This window comes from Lissotriton vulgaris, chromosome 4_1 (genome assembly GCF_964263255.1).
Source record: "Lissotriton vulgaris chromosome 4_1, aLisVul1.2, whole genome shotgun sequence".
NCBI lineage: Eukaryota > Metazoa > Chordata > Amphibia > Caudata > Salamandridae > Lissotriton > Lissotriton vulgaris.
In genome coordinates, this window is record NC_141691.1 from 1,027,267,542 (window position 1) to 1,027,292,130 (window position 24,589).

Consider the following 24,589-nt stretch of genomic DNA (forward strand, 5'->3'; position numbering starts at 1 on the left):
TCCGCTGCGACCAAATTTACCATCACATCAGGCTCAAAACCGACCTTTTATAAAGAACCTGTAGCTTACTTCTAATAAAGATTCAAGAGGACATTTGACATCTTTGTTGCAAACGTTCTGAGCTGCAAGGCCAAATAGTTGCAGGCGTCATTGGCAAAACCAAAATGTCTTCATATTGACGAAGAGTTGCAGATGTCATTGCTTTGCCAATGGCTTTTTTTCAAAATAGTTGCTGTGGGTGCATATGCATGTGCAGAGGTCATAGTGGAAGTATTTTATATTTTAAAGCAAAAGAAAAATCATACAAAGATGGCCATCATGCATGACTGGTTTTCATTTTGCTTTAATTAAAATAATTCCAAGATGCCTACTGCATATGCTTGCACACGCATGGCAGCCAATGTAGAATGCGTTTAGTTAATGGAAAAAGTAACCATCCCGATATGGCCACCACACATGCATGCACAAGCATGCTGCAGAACTTACCATGATTTTTCTTTTGTTTGATGATAAATCATTCAAAAATGGACCTTGTGCATGCCCACACCGATATAGCAGCCATCTCTGAATGATTTTACTTAAAGCAAAATAAAAAATCATACCAAGTTAGCCACATCCCATGCGTGTGCATACACAATGGCCATCTTTAAATGATTTTCTTTAAGCATAAGAAAAAAATGCTAATATTATTGCTTTTTATGAATGCATCCTCTTGCTGCACAGAATAGTTTAAGAACAATTAAAGATGGCCACCCACTGAGATAGTTGAAGATTTTTATCAGAATGCGAGGGGCTACGGGGGTCAGGTTGGCACTGGGGAGGCTCATTTTTTTTTTAATTAAGAGAGCAGGGGTGAAAAGGTAGGTGGGTGGGGACTGGCAGAGAGAGGGTGAGAGAAATATCTGTAATACACTGCAGTGCAAGGTCCTGGTGCCAGCAGTGGAGGGAGATACCTTCCAAAACAACAAAACAGAGTGAGATCGAAATGCTGTTGGTGGTAAAAAGTCAAGATTAAAGAGAAAAGCCGTATTTCCTCAAGGGACTCCTTGTGCCCCAAATGCATGAGTGGCTTGTATATTCAAAATCGCTGGGGCAGGGTTGGGAGACCCGACAGACGACGAAGAGGGAAAATAAAAAAATAAAAAAAAATCCCCTCATTATCTACTGTCGAGTCCCCCCACCTCACCTCACTGCTCTTGCCAGCACGAGCCGCCCCTGCCCAAATGACTCAGTTTGACTCCCACTGAGGCTTCTCACTAGATATTATTTAGAGAAGGTTCATACAATCCTTTTTATGAACATAACGGATTCTCGGGGGTATGTTACAAAGTCACCGCAGCTCTTATTCACTCACTCATTTCAGCTCTGATTTTTCCACGTTTTTCAAATATAGAGTTGCTGATCAGCTGCAGTCATTCTTGTCTTCCTATGTGGACTCAGTTATATTTTCTGGAGCTCCTCCAGGCCGCCCCTTCAGATACATCCCCTTGCAGGCGGTGACAAACAGAAGCAATATCCTGATGCCCTGTTTTGATTGGATTATATTGATACATTACTAAGAATACAAATTTGCACATTATTTTGCCTGTGGGTCATTTTCCTTCATCGTTCTGATACTTGTAAATCTACTGATGTGCAGTTGATAAACTACCCACAAGCTGAATGTCTAAAGGTACACACAACAACAATGTTAAGTTACTTGTGGCAAAGCAGGGAAACCACACTCAGGTACATAGATTGAAATATAGTCATCTTTAAAAGAAAGTTATTTTTGTCTGTCGGAAATTCCAAGACTGAACAGAAAGAAGTGCCTAATGTCTAATATGTCGCAGGAAGTGTAATATTCAGCTGATTGGAAGTTGGCATCTGATGCGAATTTTTTAAAACAACATTTTGAAAGGAAGAAGGCGTCTCAGAGATTCACTTCCTGTTGTTGTTGGCATTAGTCATCCTAATATCTGGAAGCATGTATTTCCACAAATAGGACAATGAAGAGAATGGCATTTCCTCAGGGAATGTGCTTACTTGACCCAATGAAAGGTGAGGTAAAATGGGGTCAGCCACCTGTTGACTTTGGCTGACTTTGCAAAACTGGTGAGGGTATCACGTAGGTGCCCCATTTATCTGAATTTCTGGGCTACAAATGGACAATTCATGATGAAAGAGGCATATATCCAACACTATCAGTCACAGTAGGAGTTATTGCGGGGTGCTATTGGCGATTAAAAAGCAAGGAGTGCCTTTCCTCCCATACTGAGAACTCTATTCAGGACTATCTGCAACAAGACATATTCCTTTGTAAAATGCCAGGCACCGTTGACATCTGCTGTATATCAAGCGCACGCAGTTATATGTACGAATAATGCATCTTGGTGATGGAACTTTGCTTTGAAATTCCGCAATTACATAAAGATAATGTCCATTATTTTAACTTATTTGTCGCATTTCCTCAGGTTGATATGAGTTGAACATCTTGCGCTGTTTAACGCCTCTATGACATTGCTGGTGACATAGTAGCAGAAATGTGAAAGAATGGATAAACATAAATAGTCACAAATTGATATAGCTTCTTACAAAGTTGTATGCAGTTAAACTTTTTAGTAGGGTCTTCCAAACTTCTGTCCTACTAAATTATAACTGCAGGAATTTAGTGGAGGGTTTGATAATTCATCTAATCATGCATTAACATACCTGGTACTGCCTACTCTTTGAGTTGAGAGGGTGGGTCACAAAAAAAAAAACAAAAGGAGAATACGGCAGGTAACACCTGTTCGTTCCCGATTGTACTGGGTTTCCATCACGTGGTGTGTACATTTCAAAACACATCAAGTCCTATTCACAAAGTATTCTTCCACAAGTTGAGGTTACTTAGAGCCTGATTTAGAGCTCAGTGAATGTAGAGTTCCAGTGGACCAGGTGAACAATGGATCAGAATTTAGGGGAGCTTACACAACGTAAAGTTGAACATCGGTAGCTGTCAGTAATACGAAGTTTTCCAACTTGAGGTACCAAGGGACATGAAAGACTACTTCAGCTTTGGTCTTGTTGTCTATCTGATGTCATCTGGAACCCTTCAGGGGAAAACAACCCCGTTCTGGCAGCTACCCATCCATAATTCCATATTTTATCTCAATATCCAATTCTAGTTCTGCACTACATGCATCCAACCATGACTTCTTCAAAGCTTTGGATATTGGCCAAAGTGATGGCATGCTGAAGTGTGACTAAAAGGTCATGCACAGTGGCCTACTAGTTACTAAACATTATGCTCTCCATTACTTTTATAAAGTAAGTATGATCAACTATTGTGAGAAACAAAGCCAAACAGTTCCACAAACCGGGTACCGTGAACTGCCAATGCTTGTCCCGTAATGCAACCTTCTTAAATCTTTGTGAGTTTAGTTGGTGAAGCAAGGCTCAGCAGAACAAATGGCTCAGCTAATGATTCACAAACAAGCGTCTTAGGCATATGAACACTCTAGCCCAATATGCATTGTAAACTAGTGTGAGGACTTTGTATATTTAACCCCTTCACTGCGGCGGCTATTCCGCCGCAGTGCTAAGGGGGGAAGGCGGCCGAGCGGCGGGCGCATGCTGGTGACGGAACCGCTCCGTCACCAGCGTCGGTTGCGCTGTGCTCATGATCGAGCGGTTCTGTCACGGCGCCGCCCGCTCAATAGAACGCTCAGCGCAGGCGCGGAATCCGCGCAGGCGTGCCGAGTGGGCCGTGACGGAACCGCTCCGTCATCAGCACAGCGCGACTCCTGCTGATGACGGAGCGGTTCCGTCATCAGCAGGGGAGGGGTTAAAACAATCAAGAGGCAATGGAGCCTTGCATAATGAGGTATACTTCTCTGACCCATGGCTATAATGTGCAGTTTTGTTTCTCAGCATGGATCAGACCTTTTCTCATTGATTAGCTGCTCAGGGAGAGTCACCATAAAGTATAAAATTTGCATAATTTAAATATTGAATAGATCTTACTAGAGGAATTCTGGCTTAGTTTCTTTCCCTATTTTAATGGGCAAAGTCAAACCACACTCCTGCGGTAAACCATGGGGAAGCTCTTGCATCTGTAGACTGGAGTGGCTGGGGTCGTGCAGAGTACTCACAATAAAGAGAACCTCTATTTCTGAGTCGTCCAGTGCCAGCTTAATGCTAATAAAGGCAGAGGGCAAATTCAGACAACCAAGGGTGCTCTAACCTCCCTCTCTCTCCAGCTACACCACCTGCTGATTGTCATTAGCATACATCCGTTTTGCTGCAAGGAGGCTTTTTTGGATAAGTGTTATATAAGTAAATTTGTTGGGTTCTCCCCTCTGCAATAGACTCAATGTATTCTTAGCTACTCCTGAGCTTTATTTCACCAGTTCCAGAGGCCAAATTGCAAAAATGCCCTCATGGAACTTCCACATCAAAGAATGAGCCATACATGCTTGTGAATCCCCTTCTGTAATACCGAATGTGCAGGAGCATGTTCCTGCTGCACAATACTAATGAGGCAATGCTTTTGCCTTTGCACCTGCACTATATTGCTGATGCAAGCTCAATGGTCGCAGGCTCTTGGGAGGTGTGCTAATGGGCTCGGCCTTGGAAGAATGCACAGTCTGCATTTGGAGAGGAGCATATTAGTCTAAGGGATTGTCGATCTACCCTGGCACAGGGGGTCATTGCCAAACACTGCACCAACTGGAGGGAGTGGTCCATACTCAGCCTACAAAATCAGACCAATACACCCGCAGAGAATGACGGAGTGGCAGTATGAAGGGGCACACCGTTTTTCATTGATGGAGACAGTATTTGTTTAAATATCCTCTATACAAGCCTGGTCTGCAATGGACATACTTGCTAAGATTGCACCACAATGGAGACTGGAATTGTGCACCTTTTTCATTATATGGCACTGCATGCTCTTAATGTGGTTGATGGAAGCAGGCACAACATTCAGTTGCGGTAGGACTCTTGCCAGCCCTTCATCCTGCACCCGGAGATAGAATTAAAATCATCCAGATATTGCTTTACTGGACTTTTTACCAAGGTCCCCATGGGTCATTTTAACATTAACAAACATGAGATCGGCGAGAAGCCCATGTGGCAATCTAAAGATGGATAGGTTTCTTTTTTATAACAGAGTCCATTATCCATATTTAAGGAAATCAATGACAATTCTGTCTTCTGAAGACCAATTGAAGATCTCCAATGTGTTAACCCATAGCACTTAGGAAACTAACTTCTGTATTTTGACTCAGCAGGGATTAAGTAGGCATCAGAAACCTTCTATTTAATACAATAAGGTTGTAAGGCCATCTAGAAGGATTTCCTTGACCATTGTGAGCGAGGGGGACATAGCCTTGTTTGCAGTGGGAGTATGGCTACCTGGATTATTCAGACATATGTTCAATTTTATCTCAGATCTTAAAACTCTTACTTATAATCAAGGTGGACAATCTATATATCAACCCCGCGATGCTGGAGTGGGAACATGCAGACAAATGGATCCGGAAGGTTCTTAAACATCTCAACAGCTTTTATCTAAGGCATAACTAGAATAATGAAGAGCCAATAATCCTTTCTTTGGTCTTCCTGGTATTCTTGTCTTGGACCGATTGCTGGATGATGTCCGTTACTCATTGTTGCAGTGACCTCATTTATCCGGCACAACATCATACAGGAGGATTTGGGGCATAATACTCTGATTGATGGTAATTTAATGTAGTTGAAGTTGAACACACAGGTATATGTAACACCTTCACTGTCTTAAACACAGGGCTATCTATTTTAACATTATTAGATGGATTCCTGTGTTAACCTGTACAAGTGGAAATGTGACATTATTTAGGAAATGCAGAAGAAAACAGGAACAAAGAGGCTAATTCACAAAGCTAAGCTTAAACTTTTGTATAAATTATCAATTTTAGATTTTTTTACAAAGTTATAGCTCAACTTTACTAAAGTAATTATAGGCAGGTCTATCTTCTTATGAATGCAGTCTTCACAGTCGTACAATCACTACTTTTAAAAGTAAACGGAATCTTAAACAAAAGTGTAGGTTTACCTTTATGATTCAGATACAGAGGATCAAACACAAGTATTGTGACCTAGTAAAATGTGCTCTGTAAAATGTACATTAGCATCCTTGGACAACTGTTTTCAATAGGGCTACAAACCACAGCTACAAAATTTACAATTTATAATTACTGCATCCACAAATTACGATGATTAGCAGGTGCACATTTGGCAGCTGATGGAAATTTGTGCTTTGTGGAGTGGGGAATTGCTTGGACTTTGTACATGATTTCCTTCAGCCTGAAAATGCATTAATCTGAATTGAGAACAATTTGAATCCATGATTTGCAACAGGTTTTACCTGCTGTAAATCAACAGGCAAATGTTTCATCCAATTTGTAATCCTGATCGGGCGCAATGGGAGTTTCTGCCAGGAAAGGGATTAGGGGCTCACTTCTAATGATGGCTTAAATAAGGTTTTCCTACGGCACTGCAATTAATTAAATAATTCAATTAATGAATTAATTCAAGTGAATGATAGGAGCTGTAATTCCTATGATCCCAGGACACTCTTTGCCCTAATCAATAACGAGATTTCGCTGGTTGCTTGAAAAAAGGAGAGGCTGCCACTAGAGCCACTGGACAGCAAGTTCTATGTGCAGCCACTCTGCATCTCTGGGTACTAATTCGAACTATGGAGACTAACCTCAAGGCTTTTTCTCATCTGTGAATGTATGTTATGCCACCAAGAAACAGGCACTAGTCTGTACTCGCCTGTAAGACTGGGTTACTGAAAGCCACGCCATCTTGGTCAGCAGTCTAGCTGTTAACCACACTCCTGCCTACATAAGGAGACGCGATGCAAGCGCACGGTAAATGAATGATTACCCGCTGCGCATCCTGAAACTTTGTTTAGCATAGAAATTGTTTACATGTAACTCTGACTCATTAGAGCTATATCGCTGATTTTAGAACATGCTGGTTTTTAAATTGCCTACAATTTTTAAACTTATAGGAAGTGTATTTTAAATTCACCTGTGAAAGCTGCTTTGCACTCAGCCACTTTAGTGCTGTTAGCTCGCATCCAAATTAGTTCCTAGCGCTACCAAGGTGTGCTGGTGTACTCGCCTGGAGACCGCGTCACCAGAAGCCACACCATCTTGGTCAGTGCTCTAGCTGTTAACCACACTCCTCCCTACTTAAGGAGATGCGATGCAAGTGTGCAGCGCGCACGCAGCGGGCATGCCAAAGGCAAGCCCTTCTGCCCCCGTCCACCCACCGATCGTGCTCAGCGCCAGCTATGCTGCATCTTTTTCATCCTGTCTTACATATTCTAAAGATGAACTTATTGCCATAGGCGCACAGAAGCACATGGCCTTTGACAGCAGAGGACAGACCTGTGGTAAGGATATCCCTAAAGAAGTTATGTCAAAAGCTCTTAACTGTGGTTTGGTTAATGTAAGATCTCTTGTAAAGCACTACTCGGAGATTTATTTACTGCTGGAAGATCAGAATATGGATTTTCTGTTTCTTACAAAAACCTGGACGCGACAGAACAGGGAAGTTGAGCTAGGTGTGGCCTGCCCTCCGGCTTTAAAATATTTTATAAACCAAGGGTGGGTGGGAGAGGTGGAGAGGTAGGAAATATACATAAAGAAACCTAGAATCTTGCCCCAATGTGCGTAGAGGAAGCTCAGGGTTTTGAGCTACTTGGGTTCTCACTCAAGTACAACAGTGGCGTTCTGTGTTCCGTTATACTTTGTTATAGATCGCCGGGAGGAGCTGCCCCCCATTATCAAGAATTGATTGATGTGATATATAATCTTTCACACTCCCATTCTAAATTAATGAATCTCAGAGATTTTAATCTCTGGGAGAATGGAAACCATGAGACGACTTTTAAAGACCTGCGTCAAGCTTGCAAGAACACCAACTTACAGCAGTTGGGGCTTCTTACCACCCATCAGGGAGGTCATGTGCTGGACCTAATATTCGCCATCGAAACGGATGTAGCTGTGGGGGAGACACTCCGGGCCCGGTTCACAGAACTAATTTAAGACAAAATCCTAAACTTACTACCATTTTGGTATTCACACAAGGCACTTACTCATTTTGGTATTCACAGAAGGCACTTACTAATTTCGGTATTCACAGACGTTAGAAGTCCTTACTTTAGGACTCCTAAATGCCTTCTGTGAATACCGAAAGTCATAAAGTTCGGATTTTTCTAAGTTTAGAAGTAGTAAAGTTAGGAATCCTAACTTTAGGACTCTTAAACTGAGAAAAATCCTAACTTTAAGACTTTTGGTATTCACAGAAGGCATTTAGGAGTCCTAAAGTTAGGAGTCCTAACTTTACTACTCCAAAACTGAGAAAAATCCTAACTTTAAGACTTTCGGTATTCACAGAATGCATTTAGGAGTTCTAAAGTTAGGACTCCTAACTTCTGTGAATACCGAAATGATTAAGTGCCTTCTGTGAATACCAAAATGAGTAAGTGCCTTCTGTGAATACCAAAATGGTAGTAAGTTTAGGATTTTGTCTTAAGTTAGTTCTGTGAATCGGGCCCTCCCACTTTGCTGGACAGACCACTTCTTGGTCCTTTTCTCTCTAAGGTTAACCATTCTAAATAAGCAAATCCCCTTCCCGGTGAACACTCGACTAGGAAGGGAATGGTCTAAAATATCAAAACTAAAAGAACTTCTATCACTTGTTAATGGCAGTAGCTTTGATACTAACAAATCGGTGGATGAGAATTATATGAACCTGTGTGATCAGATTACTAACACATTAAATCAGGGGGCCCCGCTGAGAAAAGTCAAAAGCAAAAAAAGCTGTCAGCTCCCTGGTTTAACGAGGAGCTGAGGTTGATGAAGACAAAATGTAAACAAGCAGAAATAATTTGGAGGAGCAAATATGAAGAGACAGATAAAGCAGTTTTGAAAAAACTACTACATATCTATAAAGAAATGATGGGTAAGGCCAAAGCTAAATATTATGAGGAAACTATCCTGCAAGCGTCCAATAAGTCTAAAACCTTATTTAGCTTAGTAAGAGATATGTCTAACCCTGACTGCACAAAGAATAAGATACCAGCATCACAAGAGCTTTGCGATGGCCTGGCAGTGTTTTTCGAGGAAAAAATCAACAACATTTTGATTGGTTTAAATACCTCCAGGGATGTAGAGATGGATAGCAAAGATGATACCCATGTAACACCTAGTAGCAGAACTCTTTATGTAGAATCTACCAGGGAATTTACAACTACCCTGGAGTTCTTCCAGGTCCCTTCACAAGAAGAGTTTAATATAATTGCAGCTGGCATATCCTCAGGTTCTCCCTTGGACCCGCTTCCACATAAGATGTGGAAAGTTTTTGGAATGGAGCTCTTTCGGTATCTTTACCAAATCTGCTGCCAGTCTCTAACTAATGGCACAGTCCCAAACTGCTGGAAAAAGGCAGTTGTGTCTCCTTTATTAAAGAACGCTATGTTAGACCCCCAGTGTCCTTCTAACTATAAACCTATCTCCCTGCTACCCTACCCGATAAAGATCCTAGAAAGAGTATGGAGTAAATCCCTTTCAAAATTTGCGGAAGAAAGCAATCTTTTGGATGAAGTTCAATTTGGGTTTTGCCCGGGACATGGCACCAAAACTGCCCTGGTGACAGTCCTTGATGACCTCAGAATGCGGGCTGACAATGGCCAAACAGCCATTTTAGTGCTGTTGGACATGTCAGCCCCATTCAACATGGTCAACCACAAGATCTTGATAAAGAGACTTGAGGAGAATGGTATTGTGGGCAAGGCACTGGACTGGCTGCAGTCCTATCTTTTAAACAGGCAGCAGGCAGTGATCATTACGCCATTCCTCTCTCAGAACAGCCCCGTAAAACATGGGGTTCCGCAGGTTCATCAGTCCAATCCTTTTAAATTTTTATCTGGGCCCACTTATTTCCCTCATAAACTCCTTATGCATTGAAGTTATAAACTATGCGGATGACATCCAACTTGTCTTCTCATTCGAGGGCAACAATGTAGTGCCCTTGGAAAAATTCCATAGCTGCATGCGGGAAACAGCAGGATGGCTCAGAGATAACTCTCTGCAAATTAATGGTGATAAAACGGAAGTACTATGCTGTGCTGCAAGTAAAGCTGCTTGTCCCTTACCAGTGGATTTCTGACCAGTCCCTGCAAATAATCCCCCGCTGCCTGTGAAGACAGCTCATAATCTATGAGTACTATTAGAAAGTAATCTACAACTAGACTCTCAAGTGAATAAAACAGTGAGCATTTGTCTATCTCTGCTCCCAGCTCTTTGAAAAATACTCCCTTTTCTACCAGCCTCAGCCATACCTCAAGTGGTAAGGAGTATTATTCGAAGCAGATTAGATTACTGTAATGCCCTGCTCCTAGGAGCCCCAGCTTCTCTGCTAAAAAATCTGCAAAGGATACACGTAATCGCAGCCAAGCTTGCATTAAACAGACTACGCAGAGCCTCTGCCTGGCTTGCTTTAAAAGATCTGCAATGGCTGCCTATCACGCAGAGAGTTCAGTTTAAGGTACTCTGTATTGTCTATAGGGCAGTACATAAAATGGGGCCTAAGCTCTTACAGAGGAAACTCCTCAGGTATTCTCCAGCTATAAGCCTCCGCTCCTCTTCAGCCAATCTGATATGCTTTCCACATGTTAACAAAGTTCGATTGGGTGGCAGATCTTATAGTCTTGTAGCTTGTAGACTCTGGAATACACTGCCAATTGAGCTCAGACAAATGAACACTAAGTCACGGTTTAGGAAGGAATTGAAAACCAGACTTTTTCCCAGAGATTAATCTTCAGCCCCCTGCTCTGAATCTTTAAATTTCACTTACGTGTAGTGTTACTTTTTTGGGTAATGTCAGCACCAGGATACCCGTTGGGTGGCAGCTGCACTATAAAAATGCTATTTAATCAGGGGTGTGGAATTTATTAAAATATCTACTTGACCATGGGGGTGGTTGCTTCGTAAATCTACTTGTCCTGTAACAAAATCCACTTGTCCCTTTAGTGCCAGGTAGTGTGGTGACAAATTATGGCAGTAATCTCATTATGTAAGAGCTCTTATATAGCCTCTCTGATTATGCCAGGGCTCATACCATTGTAGTGTTTAAATACTAGCAATCCCTTTATGTTGCCATGTTTCAGCAGATCTACATGCTGGGACTGAAGGTAGTGGTAAGCAATAGCTTCAGGGTTGGAATGCCCTTTTGAGTCTGTGCAAACCTACTAACCTGCAGTTTTAAGGGTTTTCAACAACTCCTCTCTAATCTTTTAACATACTGAGAAATGTTGGAAATGTACTCCTGATTATGGCAGACGCAAACGTTCTTCCAGAGTTAGGAAAAAGGTGATTGTAGGGAAAATGAACTTGCAAACACTCAGGTTTTCGCATGAGCAAATCTACACATGCACATATTGCTCATGCTAAAATGCAGTTCACAAATATTTTCTAGGAGTACAATTTCTTGTCCTACTTCTGTAAATTCTTGTGAATTCACGAAAACCATATAGCTAAACTTAATGCAAATACATATAGCAAGGGTGCACTTTTGAGACTTTCTTTAATAATTGGGCCCCTAATTTTGTCTGGCCGTAACCATGACCTTTTGGGTTTATTAAAATTCTCTTGCTCTCTCTGTATTGGCTGGCTTCACTGTGAGTGACAGCATTCTGCTCTTTCACAAGGAGCATATCGGCACACATCATAGTTTTGTTCAGTGGCAATTACTAATTTGGCAATGTGTGCTTCTTGAGACCAAAAACTATTTTTGCTTTTGGCAATGTTTGTTATAATGGTGAGGGCCCGGCAGGTCTCACATCAATAATATTTTACAAAAACCATGCCAAAACAAGTCACGTATTGCTAAAACTAAAACATTGACCAGCAATTTCAGACCTACTGGCTTTGCCAATGCTTGTTTATTTTTATGTTTCCATAATCTGATTGATACTGGTTACTCTGATTTTCCAGTATGAATATCTTTGGGAAATGGTACCTGAAATTTTACAGTAGGTGAGCAAAATGTTTTTTTCCCTACTTTCATTTAGGAACATTTTATATTGAAAGCTAAGAATAATTACTCTTGCTTTCAAGCTTCTGCAAATATTTACATCTAATCATAGAGCATTCTGGGAGCATTATGTATAGCCGCATATTGCTAAACTTTGAAACTGTGTGTATACATTTTTATACTGGAACCACTGTCAGTAGTGCAGTCAGAATTTACATTTACTTAGAGTGTTCACCCTAATAATAAAGGCTTTAAAATAATGAACCATGAATACAAATTTGAACAGCATTACCATATGCACACAAATAACTTAACATCAGGCAGTGCCCTTCCCTGACCTTTAATGTGGTACTGCAAACTGGCAGCTAAAGGGTCTGTGCTGCAGGGGGTTGGACCTACGTGTCTCAAGGACAAAAAACACAATAAAACTTGTTGCCCTGTACCCCATACAATATGTCCTGGCCGTCGGGCTATAGGAATTCCACTTTCCTGTAATTTACATTACATTACTTACATTACATTACACTAGTGCACACAGTAGGAATCTCCGCAATCTCTGATTTGAGCATAATTTCAGGAAGCAATTATGATCTTTTATAATTTGATATTGATAAAGAGCAGAATTCTCAAATATGATATGTATGTAAGATGCAAAAAAGCAAAATGTTGGATTTTTCTAAATTCGATTTTTATCCCTTAGCCTGTTTTCTTAAAGCACATTATTTATTTTGTATATCTTAAAACAATGGTTAATGTATAATAATATGTGATATACAAACAATCTAGCAATTCAAGACTGTGACCGCCATGTTGCACACTATTTCTTTTATGTTTACTGTTTTACTTTCCCTTTCAAGGGTAATTGGGCACACTGAATTTGTATCAGGCTGTGACAAAGACCCTGTGTAGTTGAAACATGTAGCCAAATAAATCAACTTAGACTATAAATGAAGTGTGGAGTGTGAGCTTTTTTGTGTTCACGCCACTGAACATGGAACCATTTTGTACATATAAATATATATGTCTTTTTTTTTCACTGAAAAACCCAAGGTTACAGGGATGTTATAGTTAAGCTCAGATTTTACATGCACAAAACCATATAAATTCAGCAGTTATAGTTACTTGAGCTAACTGTAACTTACGCCCACCGCAATGCACTGCTTATGATCTCACATATAACATCGCTCATAATATAGTCAGTGACATTACTGATATAATTATAGTAACCAGTGGCAGTCACCACTGGGTATTTATAGTTAGGATCGTGTTTGGATAGGAAATTAATTCTTTGTGTTGCTGATAACTTTGGCCCGTTTGGCGAATCACCGCAAACGTTTCCACACAAGTGCTGCTGTTTGACTGGTTAGCCCATGGAAAAGTGTGGGGTGATCTGTCAAACGGGGACCCAAACGCATTTTGCCCTTTCCTTTTTCCATAGGAACTTTGGACACTGATACAGTCCAAACCACTGAACGGATTTACACCAAATGTGTCAGAAAGCTAAATATTAGTCCAAATAGAGTACTTTTTGACTTTGACTGTATATCCATTGTATAGTTTTGGAGAAATTAAGGTTACAAAAATTGTATATCTCGTGCCATGGATGATCCATGCAGCTGACAGATCTCAAACTGCGATTTGATTAGCCATTACCTCAACCAGGAAGTGGTGGCAGCCATATTAGGAATTGGGACTCAGTCCTGTGCAGTAGCGCCCACTACTAAACATGGGTGGTGAGGCGGGGGAAATCGAGGAGTGAATGAAAAAAATTAACTCACTTTCCTGAATGCCGCCGGGTGCTACTGCCTCTGCTCTGTCTCCTCTACAGCGCAACAGGGAGCTCCCAGACTCCTCGAAGGTCCTGTCCAATCGCAACACAAATGTAGCATTGTGATTGGTCTGAGTGCCATGGTTCGGCACTCAGACAAGGGCTTGGAGGCTTTGCATGTTCCCCGTCACACTGTGTAATGCAACCTGGTGGGGAAGATGCAAAGTGCGCAAGACGGTTTGACTGGACAGCCCTTCCCACCCGTCCCTCCCGCACCTGAGCAGGAAGAAAAACAAAAATGATAATAAGGTAAGTTATTATCTTTATCGTTTTCCTTTTTACATTGCTTGCAGATCAGTGAGGCGACTCTGTTCCCCCTTAGCAGAGGAGATGCCACTGGTCCCGAGGGCTAAACATTGTTAAAAAAATATAAGAGGGCATAATAGAGAGTGCCTGTTTTTTTTATTTTTTACTTTGCCGCAAATTCACAGAGGATACATGAATCAACAGGAATTTTAAAAAAATAAGTGTTTATTACCACTTAGCGTGACCATTTTTATAACTCTAAACAAGTGAGAACAAACAAAAAGTCTGCTCCTAGCAGGCGGGAGCTTTAAAAATGCTACCACCAATTGGGAGCAGACTTTTGATGTGTTCCCTGTCCACACAATTACAGGCATTAAAACATATCAAGATATTGCTCCCGAACGGAGGGAGCAATATCAGCTCCTGCAGCATGCAGGGAGCCGTCTATGGCCACAGGGGCCCAGTGGCATCTCCCTTGACCCCCAATGTATGTATAGTTGGTGTCCTGGATGGGCACCAGCGCATCCACCTTGAAGCAATGTAGACCCTGGGGCCATAACAGGGTTTGGGAGGGAAGCCAGTTGGCCTCCACCTTCCCTTTAAAAGAGATGGGATCTCCAGGACCTGATAAAGCTCAGGGAGGGGGGGGGCCTCCTGGTTTCCTTCACCACTGAAATACATGGGGCCCTGGAGGGTGTGGTCCCCACGGCCTACTAAGGCTTTAAGAAATGACCACACTGCCCCACTCAACATTAAAACAAGGCCTTGAGGGATGGGGTCCCTTGCGCATAATAGGGCTCGGGAAGGGGGCCACACTCAATTTCCCCTGTTTAATTGTTTCTGGCTCTGGGGGGTTGGTCAAAAGTCTTGGGCGCCAGTCGAAGGCTGTGCACAGCATGAGGTCTGCTGCTTGCGGGGGTTGGCTTCAGGGCCAGGACACAGGTCAGGCCTTGTGGCCACCCCCGACTGGGTACGGCCAAAAGCCATATGCAGCATTGGGTTGGCTGCATGCAGGGGATTGGTGACATAATAAAATAAAATATTACTTACATTTTTTTAAAACTAGAAATTCCCAGAAAAACTAAAAGTAACATTATAGTTAGGTGAAATGCTCAATAACAACTTAACATTTTAATCACTAAATACCACAGATATTCAACAGTTATAGCTCTCTCAAGTACCTATAACATGTGCCCTAAGGTAAATATTACTCGCTCCCTCGCATTGCACTGCTAATTACCTCGCATATTACATCACTTGTGACATCTTCTATGACATAATTGTTGATAACCTGTACCTGTGTGACCAGGGTCATGAGTTGTTTGTTTCTCTCATCAAAATCCTCAATCACGCACACAGGTGATTGAGTGGTACATCTTGGTTCTCCGCTTATTCGTGAAAGCATCATCATTGGGTTTTGTGTTGGGTATGCTGACCTCCACCTGGAGGTAGACCAACTGGTAATACAGTAGTGCCCAGAGATTTAATTTTTTTTAATAAAATATGAAGTGCTCAAGTGAAGTGTTGTTAAAATTCCCTACAATGCCATATCAAAAAATCTTTAATTGTATGGAGATGAGGAACAGTAAAAACAAAGGGGTGCGTATGTAGATCACGTTACTAATCTCACGCACTGGTTAGTTCATGTGTAGGTTGACAAGTTTCAACCCCATCTCTGCCCAGCCGTGTCTGGGGGCTTCAGGACCTAAAAGTGTGAGTAGTTGCTTGTTTGGCAACTATGATAGGTGAGTCATTAACTTACCACTTGATTTCTTGCGTTATCAGGTCATTAGTGGCTACAAGTTACAACATATGGTTAGTGAGAAAGAAGAAAGAAAACAGTACAGTATGAACAGTTGTTGAAATTACGCTGCATTCTCACATAAATATCTTAGTGATGCTGTGATTAGACAATTTCTAATACCGAGTTTGAAGTCTTAGACTAAGCTTCACTATTTATCAAGCTATTATTCATAGTAGGAATACAGTCTAAGTTACGTAAACAATGGTAGTTCAAGAAAGGAATGCTTTTTGGGCTTGATCAAAGAGTAAGGATGTTAATCAAATTCATCCATCATGAATGCATGCTTACAGATGAGTGAATAGCGGGTTATTAGGAATAGATGGTTAGGCGTTATACATTTAAATATCATTGTGAGTGAAACACTACTGACTGATCTTTGCTTAACTAACTCCCGGTGGGTGGTATGTTAGTAAAAAGTAATGACAGGTCGCTGCGCGGTGAATTAGTGATAACCTGATATTTATTATGTATCAGGGTGAGTAAGATACTCAAATGCAGATTTTTGCAATTCATCTTTTTAAGCTCACGCTGCAATTGGTGGTGTGTCGATTATAAAAAGCAGCGTTTTTGCAAGTGGTAAAGGCAGGACCGCCAAGTGTTAATACCTGTGGTGGACACAGTTTCTTATCTAATGTTGTGTAATTACCTGAACAGTCCCTAATGCGGGCCGCCTCGGGGGACCAGAGAGACTCTCCCGATCTGCTATTAGGGGAAAAGAGAGTCGTTAGGGGGCCTTACTTGTTAGGTCCCGCCTGTCGATGCGCATGCGCATCGAGCAAGCGAGACTATTGCGAGTTATCCACTCTTTATCTACACTGCAAGGAATCGTGGCGATTCCTTGCAGTGCCCGTGACTTTTAAGGTCAATGCGCATGCGCATTGAGCTTATGCGCATGCGCATTGACCTTAAAAGCGCGTGCGCGTGCACGTCCGTCTTTGTTTACCCGCTCCGCCCCCTCCCGCCGTGTCGCATTTCTCCTCCCCCTCCCCTCTCTTCCTTCCGTCGGCTCCCCTTTTTCCACTCCCCTCCCCGGCCCCCCCCTTCACCACATCCAGATTGGCCCCTTGTTGCCTTTGACTGTAAGCACTTTCATTTATCAGCACACCGAATTATTTGAGGATGTTATTTAATGACTGGCTTTATTCATATTGAGCCCATATTCCGGTTTTGTTCTGCTATTATCTCGTTTTCATACCTTATATTAGCAACTTAAAATGGAACTGTTACTAAATAGATTCACAAACAAAGAAGCTCCATTATTTATCAACTCCCCCGCCTCCCACCAGCCTCTGGATTTCAGTGTGGAGCTAGTGGCTTTTTCCGTCAGATGTGACCACAACAAAGAAGCTCCATTATTTATCAACTCCCCCGCCTCCCACCAGCCTCTGGATTTCAGTGTGGAGCTAGTGGCTTTTTCCGTCAGATGTGACCACATGGGTACACAGTTTGAAGTGATAAATGCGTTGTTTACTGGCCAAGCTCTTCGGTAACGCAGCTGCCTGTTCCTACTCGCCGGTAGGTGTGCGAGCCAACAAATTAACAGGGTGAGGCGAGCCAGAGCCCAACCAACGGCCTGGTTCGGATCTTAGAGCCGAGCCCTGAAAATGTTCGCCGTGTAAATCAAGCAGACATAATGTAAAATATAGTCTCTTCTACATTCAAAAAAGTGCATTTCTTTGGACGCTTTGACATTAATGAAGACAAAAGTGTTGGTAAAATAAAATATTTGCTTAAGATCACACAATTTAAGTGGGTAAGCCTGCCTGCCTGCCTCAACTCTCCGCCTCCCGATCTTTTCCTAGCTCCTGATCTTCTCCTGCCGGGGTTCCGATTTCCCTTGCACCCCCGATCGTCCCCTGATTTCCTCTTGTTTTAGAAAGTCACTCTACTCTTTCTGTCCCCTTAATATCCATTTCCTGCCTCTGACCACCCTACCCTTTGATGTCTAAGACCCTGTGACTCGCAGCGAGTGTGGATTTACAGCTCAGCCCCTCCCCCCTCCTCCTCTCCTCCCATGCCTGCCTGCCTGCCTCAACTCTCCGCCTCCCGATCTTTTCCTAGCTCTGTTGAGGTAGGCACAATTAGGCCGTTATTAAAAGCATAACTAAAAGGATCCCAATCACGTCAATTGTTTTTTATCAAGAAAACAACCTAGATACTTCAAATGTCATTCGCCACAAATACAAGAAGCTTTCCATTAAACACCTGCAATCATCCTTTCACAGGGGTTAGTTATAGGGATAAACCGTTCGTTCTAAAAAACCGCACAATTCCTGCCCATCTTCGCTCTCTTTGGCGGGTACAGCAACGCAACATCACACAAGGTGCTACAAGAAGGCAGCGCATAGGAAACCAAATCAACAGTGAGCAAGAAAAATACAAATACACACGAGTAGAGATAGTCATCCACGCTAAAAAGGGGAGGAGGTCTCATTTTTATGTTCATACACCAGCAGGGGGTGGTAGGATGCAAATCATGCACACTGCACGCACAATCCAATGTTTCACCCGTGGCGAATGAAATATGTTTTAAGAGAGTCGACAGCGTAAAGACATAGCAGTTTCAGATAAACACAGACACAGTACTGAACGAGGCGCCGAGGGCACATGAGCGCCTGCAAGGCATTGGTAAATACAATGCTTCTGGATGCTGCCAACATCTCCCCAGGGAATCCCCGATTCTGTTAGGACTAGCAGTGCACATATAGCGCTTTACCGAGACCCCAGTGTTAAGTGTGAGTGCAAAAACTCCCTGGCACAAATCACACTTTACAGCAGGTACCAGGTGGTCAGCGATTTGCTACCTATTAGGTGTCAAGGCTAATAATGGGGAATATGCCCATTAGTGGTACCGGCACTGTTTTAATTTACTTTTTTCTAAAGTTTTACTCTCACTGTTTGATCACCTGATCAAAGTTGGTGGGAGCAGAGCACCGGAAACACGAGCGAGCAACATTTCAGCTTGGTTTCTAGTCAGGAGTAGTGCAAAAAAAACCGGGAACTACTAACTAGCATAACCCGTAGAGTCTAAATGACCGCTGTGAACTCTCTCCCTTGTGGAAATAGCTTGCTGCTGCTAAATGTCTCTGTAGGAAGTTATTTTGATTTCTTGCATCAAATGGTGCCAGTACAGATGCCAGTCTCATGTCTGTCCGTTCCATGGTTTGCCATGCACCACCAGGCTAGAGAGCCCATCCCACACCGTTTTGCACTTTTATTGAAATGTGGCACCACTTAATGGTGCGCAGTAATGATGCTGCCTTAGCCTCACTTTAGTCTATATGTATGCACTGGCCCTCAGCAGTGAACAGAATATTCGTCGGGTGGTAAGAGGGAAAGAAGGCCTCTCTCTCCAAGTTGACCTGAACCTTCACAGTCACAGACGCCTCCTCAGAGGCGGAACTTCTGTGTAGTGGCACTAGAAGAAGTGCTTATTTTTCTCTGTGAAATTAATGGCATGGTAAGTGTGTGAGCACTTTTGAGAAATTGCATTTTACAACTGAGTTTTAAAATGACGTTCGGAAGCCCCCCCACCTTTCACTTCTGAAAGATATTGAGTCATTTGACACACAAAAATACTGACTGGAGCACAGAAGTGTGTTTTCACAACAAAGAACAGACGTTAATTGTTACAGCACTGTAGTTTTGCAGCAAAATTGAGTTTGCGATGCACTCGCTATTTTGGAGAGTTGCACTACAAAAGCAGAAAAGCTATGTTAGTGCAGAAACTGTAGCTGTAAAATTAGCGTGTTGTTCACCCCACTCACCCACACTGTACTAGAAACAATTCCTCATTAAAACATGAACTCCAACAAGCAATGTGGCGGCAGAAGGCAAGGCAAGGTGTGGACTACAAGATTACTGGCATGGCAGGCACAAATGATGCGTAAGTCTTTGAGTCTTTGCACATACATACCTAGAAGATCACCTCACACTCACTCACCCTCAACCCCTCACCCTCACCCTCACACCCTCAACCCTTCACCCTCAACCTCTCACTCTCCCTCACTCACCCTCAACACCTCAGCCTCACCCTCACTCACCCTCACCCTCACCCTCCCTCAACCCCTCACACTCACTCACCCTCACCCACCCTCAACTCCTCACCCTCACTCACCCTCACCCTCACTCACCCTCACCCACACTCACCCTCACTCACCCTCAACCCCTCACCCTCACTCACCCTCAACCCCTCACCCTCAAACCTTCACCCTCAACCCCTCACTCACACTCACTCTCACTCACCCTCACTCAGCCTCAACTACTCCCCCTCACCCTCACTCACCCTCAACCCCTCACCCTCACCCTCACTCACCCTCACTCTCACTCACCCTCACTCACCCTCACTCACCCTCACCCTCACTCACACTCACCCTCACTCACACTCACCCACCCTCACTCACCCTCACTCACCTTCACCCTCACTCACCCCCTCACCCTCACTCACCCCCACTCACCCTCAACCCCTCACCCTCAACCCCTCACCCTCAACCCCTCACCCTCCCTCACCCTCAACCCCTCACCCCCTCACCCTCAATCCCTCACCCACACTCACCCACACTCACCCCCACTCACCCTCACTCACCCTCACTCACACTCACCCACCCTCACTCACCCTCACTCACCCTCACCCTCACTCACCCTCACTCACCCTCACCCTCACTCACTCTCAACCCCTCACCCTCACTCACCCTCAACCCCTCACCCACCCTCAACCCCTCATCCTCACTCACCCTCAACCCCTCACTCACCCTCAACCCCTCACTCACCCTCACTCACCCTCAACCCCTCAGCCTCACCCTCACTCACCCTCAACCCCTCACCCTCACTCACCCTCACTCACCCTCAACCTCATGCTAAAGATTTACAAAAAAACCCATAAACAATTCTAAAAGCACTAACTCTAATGCTGTGAGACCTATTGCATTTCTAATGCTTGTTTTTAGACAGTTGTGTTCCCCTGTCGCGTTCTTAACTCGGCGGACTATGAAGTGACCTGGATGATGTGGGCCCGTGAATGCCGTCATTTATCCACTATTCACAGCCATAGATATGATACTTAGACTCTCGCTCTAAGATTTATAGAGCGAGGGTGCGTAATAATGATAAGGGGGGGGGGGCGGGGGGATTTATGTATAGTTTGAAGTAATATTAATTTATAAATAGTGCTTTTAACCTAAAAGTCTAAATTTGGAGCCATTTTAATAATGTTTAACTACGTGACATCTCGAGGTCACGGACTCTCGCTCTAGATTATATAGAGTGAGGTTATTGGGTGTATTATGTTAACAAAGAGGGGGAGGGGGTTCCACTCACCATTGCTCCTAAGCTCACCGATTCGTAGTTTGACTTTGCGACAAGTCATACCAATGTATTTTAGTCCACAAGGGCATGCGATCATGTACACCACTTGCGTAGAATTACAATTGGAGTATGTTAGATCTGTAGAAAGGGTTAGAGTCTTTGTTGTTGTGGTGAGCTTGTAGACTGAGCAGGAACCACATGGGTAGCATTTTCCGATTACCACATTGAAATTCTGTAAAAATCGCGATTTGGCAATTGCAAATTGCTTACTTCAGACATGTGGCCATTATTTCCAAAACTCTGGAATTACCTTTCTTGCCGGTAATGCAGTTTCTCACTCCATTACATTTAAAACTTACAGGATGCATACGCTGTTTTTTGTCACTTGAAGCTTTTCCTTAAATTCATTTTCTTTGCCTCTAGTTGGCTGGTGGGAAACTGGAGTGCGTGCAGCAAGACCTGCGGGACAGGCGAGCAGCTGCGCGAGGTGAACTGTATCCAAAAGAACCGCAACAAGCTTGAGAGAGTGGCCACGCACATGTGCCGCCTGGATGCCCCGGATACCCGACAGACTTGCAATGTCCAGAGCTGTCCGCCTGCGTGGAGCATCGGCCCTTGGTCGGAGGTAGGTTCCAGTAGCATCTGCACCCAGCCTGAGAAGCAACACATAGGTGGGCTGATGTGTGACTTGATTTAGATTAGAGTATCAGTAGAAAATACTCCAGAAAATGGATCCTGTATTCATTTTAGGAACTTCCTTCACATTGGGGGTAATTTCGAGGAGAAAAAGATTCTCCTGTGTGGTCTCCAGATTTAACATCCAGAAAAGGGATTTTCTATTACCCAATTTCTATTAGCCAATAACTCTAAATCAGGGCCTTAGTCTGCATTTTTACGCAGTCTGAATGATTTATGGTCTAAAATACATGAGAATGTTCTATTGACACTTATTAAAACTGAATTTGGTAGATTTCTGCCCCCTTCATCCAAAATTCTCTTGTCCGACGTCTATTTAAAATATTTAAAGCAAACTCAACCATTTCTGATTTCTTAGTGCTGTTCTTAGTCATGTTTTTGAAATCATTTTTCAAAGAAAACATTTTCAGACATGACTGGTTAGGTGTCGCGACCTATCAATGCGTGCAAGCGCATTGAGCGTAGCGAGAATTCATGTCCTCAAAACGCTCGTGAAACCAAGGGTTTCGTTTGTGCGGTTTTGTTTAAGTTCACGTGAATCACGTGACCAAACAAGCACGCGCATTCACGGCCGCACAGCACATCAAAGGGCTTCGCCCAGCGTGTGCTGTGCGGCTTCTCCTCCCCTAATTAGCAGCTTCCCCCATGTCTCCCTTGTGTGCTTCTCTCGTAGGCTCTCCCGCCCCCATCCGGCTTCCCTCCGGCCATTTGGCACACTCCTTGTTTACTTAGATTTTACTTCAGTCCTTGCACGTTTGAGCATTTAGATAAAATGTACCAGCTCCGTCATTACCTAGGTCCATTATAAAGTGCAGCTCACAGTAGTTATTTTTTTGTTGATTCTCGGAGTGAAAGCTTTTTTCGAAGGACATTTGTTATCATTCTGATGATGATCAAACGGCTACCACAGAGCCTGGAAAGCTGTGCCACCGACACGTTTACACTCTACCTCACCTCATAAAGCAGAGTGCACACCAGGCAGTCTTACACTGCACCGTGCAGCCATCGCACATGCTGCCTCCTCCCCAATCACTGTACACAGCATAGTGCACAATAGATGGTCTCAACACTGCACCATGCAGCAAACGCACAGGCTGTCTCCGCCCAACCACCTCAAAAGGCACAGTGCACAACCGGCAGTCTCACACTGCAACATGCAGCCATCGCTCAGCCCAATCACTGTACACTGCCCTATGCGGCCATCGCACAGGCTGTCTCCTCCCAATCACCGTCCACAGCACAGTGAACAAGAGACAGTCTAAACACTGCACCATGCAGCCATCGCCCCACCCAATCGCTGTACACAACAGTGCACACAAGGCAGTCTCACACTACACTAGGCCGTCATATCTCGCACAATCACTGTAGACAGTACAGTTTACATGAAGCTGTCTCTTCGACCAGTCCCTGTATACACTCATCATACAAGAGACAGTCGTCACATCTACATAATGACCCTTATATAGTCAATCTGCGTCCCACACTGCTGCCCATGTTTACAAGACACGGTCCGTCGCCCTATCGACTCCACCGAACAAAAAGACAACACAAGCCTGTCTGCAGAGGCACGCCATTGCACAAGGACACAATACACACACCTGTCTCCAGAGGCACGCCATTGCACAATGACACATTACACAAGCCTGTCTGCAGAGGCACGCCGCAGCACAACCACCTTTAAATGCACATTCTCCAGGCGGGGCCTCTGCACAAAGAGACAGTCGGTACCCCTGCACAGTGGTCTCAGCACGGTACACGAGAGACAGTTGCCACATCCCTGCCTCTAATGAGAATCCTCCAGTGCCCATCACGCTGTCACCGGCTCCTGGCACTCCCTGGTAAGCACACATTGGCCTCATGACACATCACAGGCTGCCATCACGACACAGACAACCCTCTAAACACCAAAAAAGACGCCCTTCTTATCCCAGGCACTCTTTCTCCCTGCAATTACAGATTTTTAGTATATTCAAATAGAAACAGTCTCACGATATGCACCACCAGAAACAGCCCTCTTTATCCCCACCAAGTCAACCTTTTTATCCCGTACATGCAGCCGCCCCTTTTTCGCTCTAAGAGCAGACATCTTTAGCACAGAGACATCTCACTTTAGTTCCAAAATTAGACAGCTCGTAATTAACCACAGAGACATCTCCACTTTAACGCCAAGCAGAGACAGGCTATTTTATCCCTCGGCAGTCTATTCCGCCCCAAAGAGAGATTTATCCCTTGATCACTTTTCACGACAGTCTACAACTCTCAAGTGAGACAGGCAGCCTTTGTCTCCTCTGAAAGACGTCCGTTGGCACTCATCAGTCGACGTCATCTATTTTTCCTGGTTGAATCCCACCTCTTTATTTTGCAGTAGACATATCCAAGCCCCAACCCCGCCCTGCAAAGACAGCCACTTAGAAGGAGTTGTCACTCGCAGCCAACCCTTGCCCACACACGTGGGTGTCTCAACCTCTCTCCCCCGCGGTTTGTCCTTGAAGCGCCAAGCACATCCTACCACGTGAACATCGTCCCTCGTCCCAGAGATACATGTCTCAGCCCCCAGACCGCTAACGAGCGATTCTCCAAAGTTACAGAGGCCAGCTGTCAATTATACGCTGGCCTCTCCACAGACACGGGTGCCTCCTTTCATCACACTGGCAGCT

At 43.8% G+C, this 24,589-nt stretch overlaps 1 protein-coding gene across 1 annotated transcript in view; it reads left to right on the forward strand.

Annotated features, from left to right (window-relative positions):
* The window catches only part of ADAMTS16 (ADAM metallopeptidase with thrombospondin type 1 motif 16), a 975,864-nt gene that overhangs the window by 833,262 nt on the left and 118,013 nt on the right, over window positions 1-24,589 (forward strand). Inside the window, exon 19 of the mRNA XM_086965269.1 lies at window positions 21,660-21,861. Within this exon, the coding sequence (XP_086821395.1) occupies window positions 21,660-21,861 (202 nt within the window). The remainder of the gene's footprint in view (window positions 1-21,659; window positions 21,862-24,589) is intronic.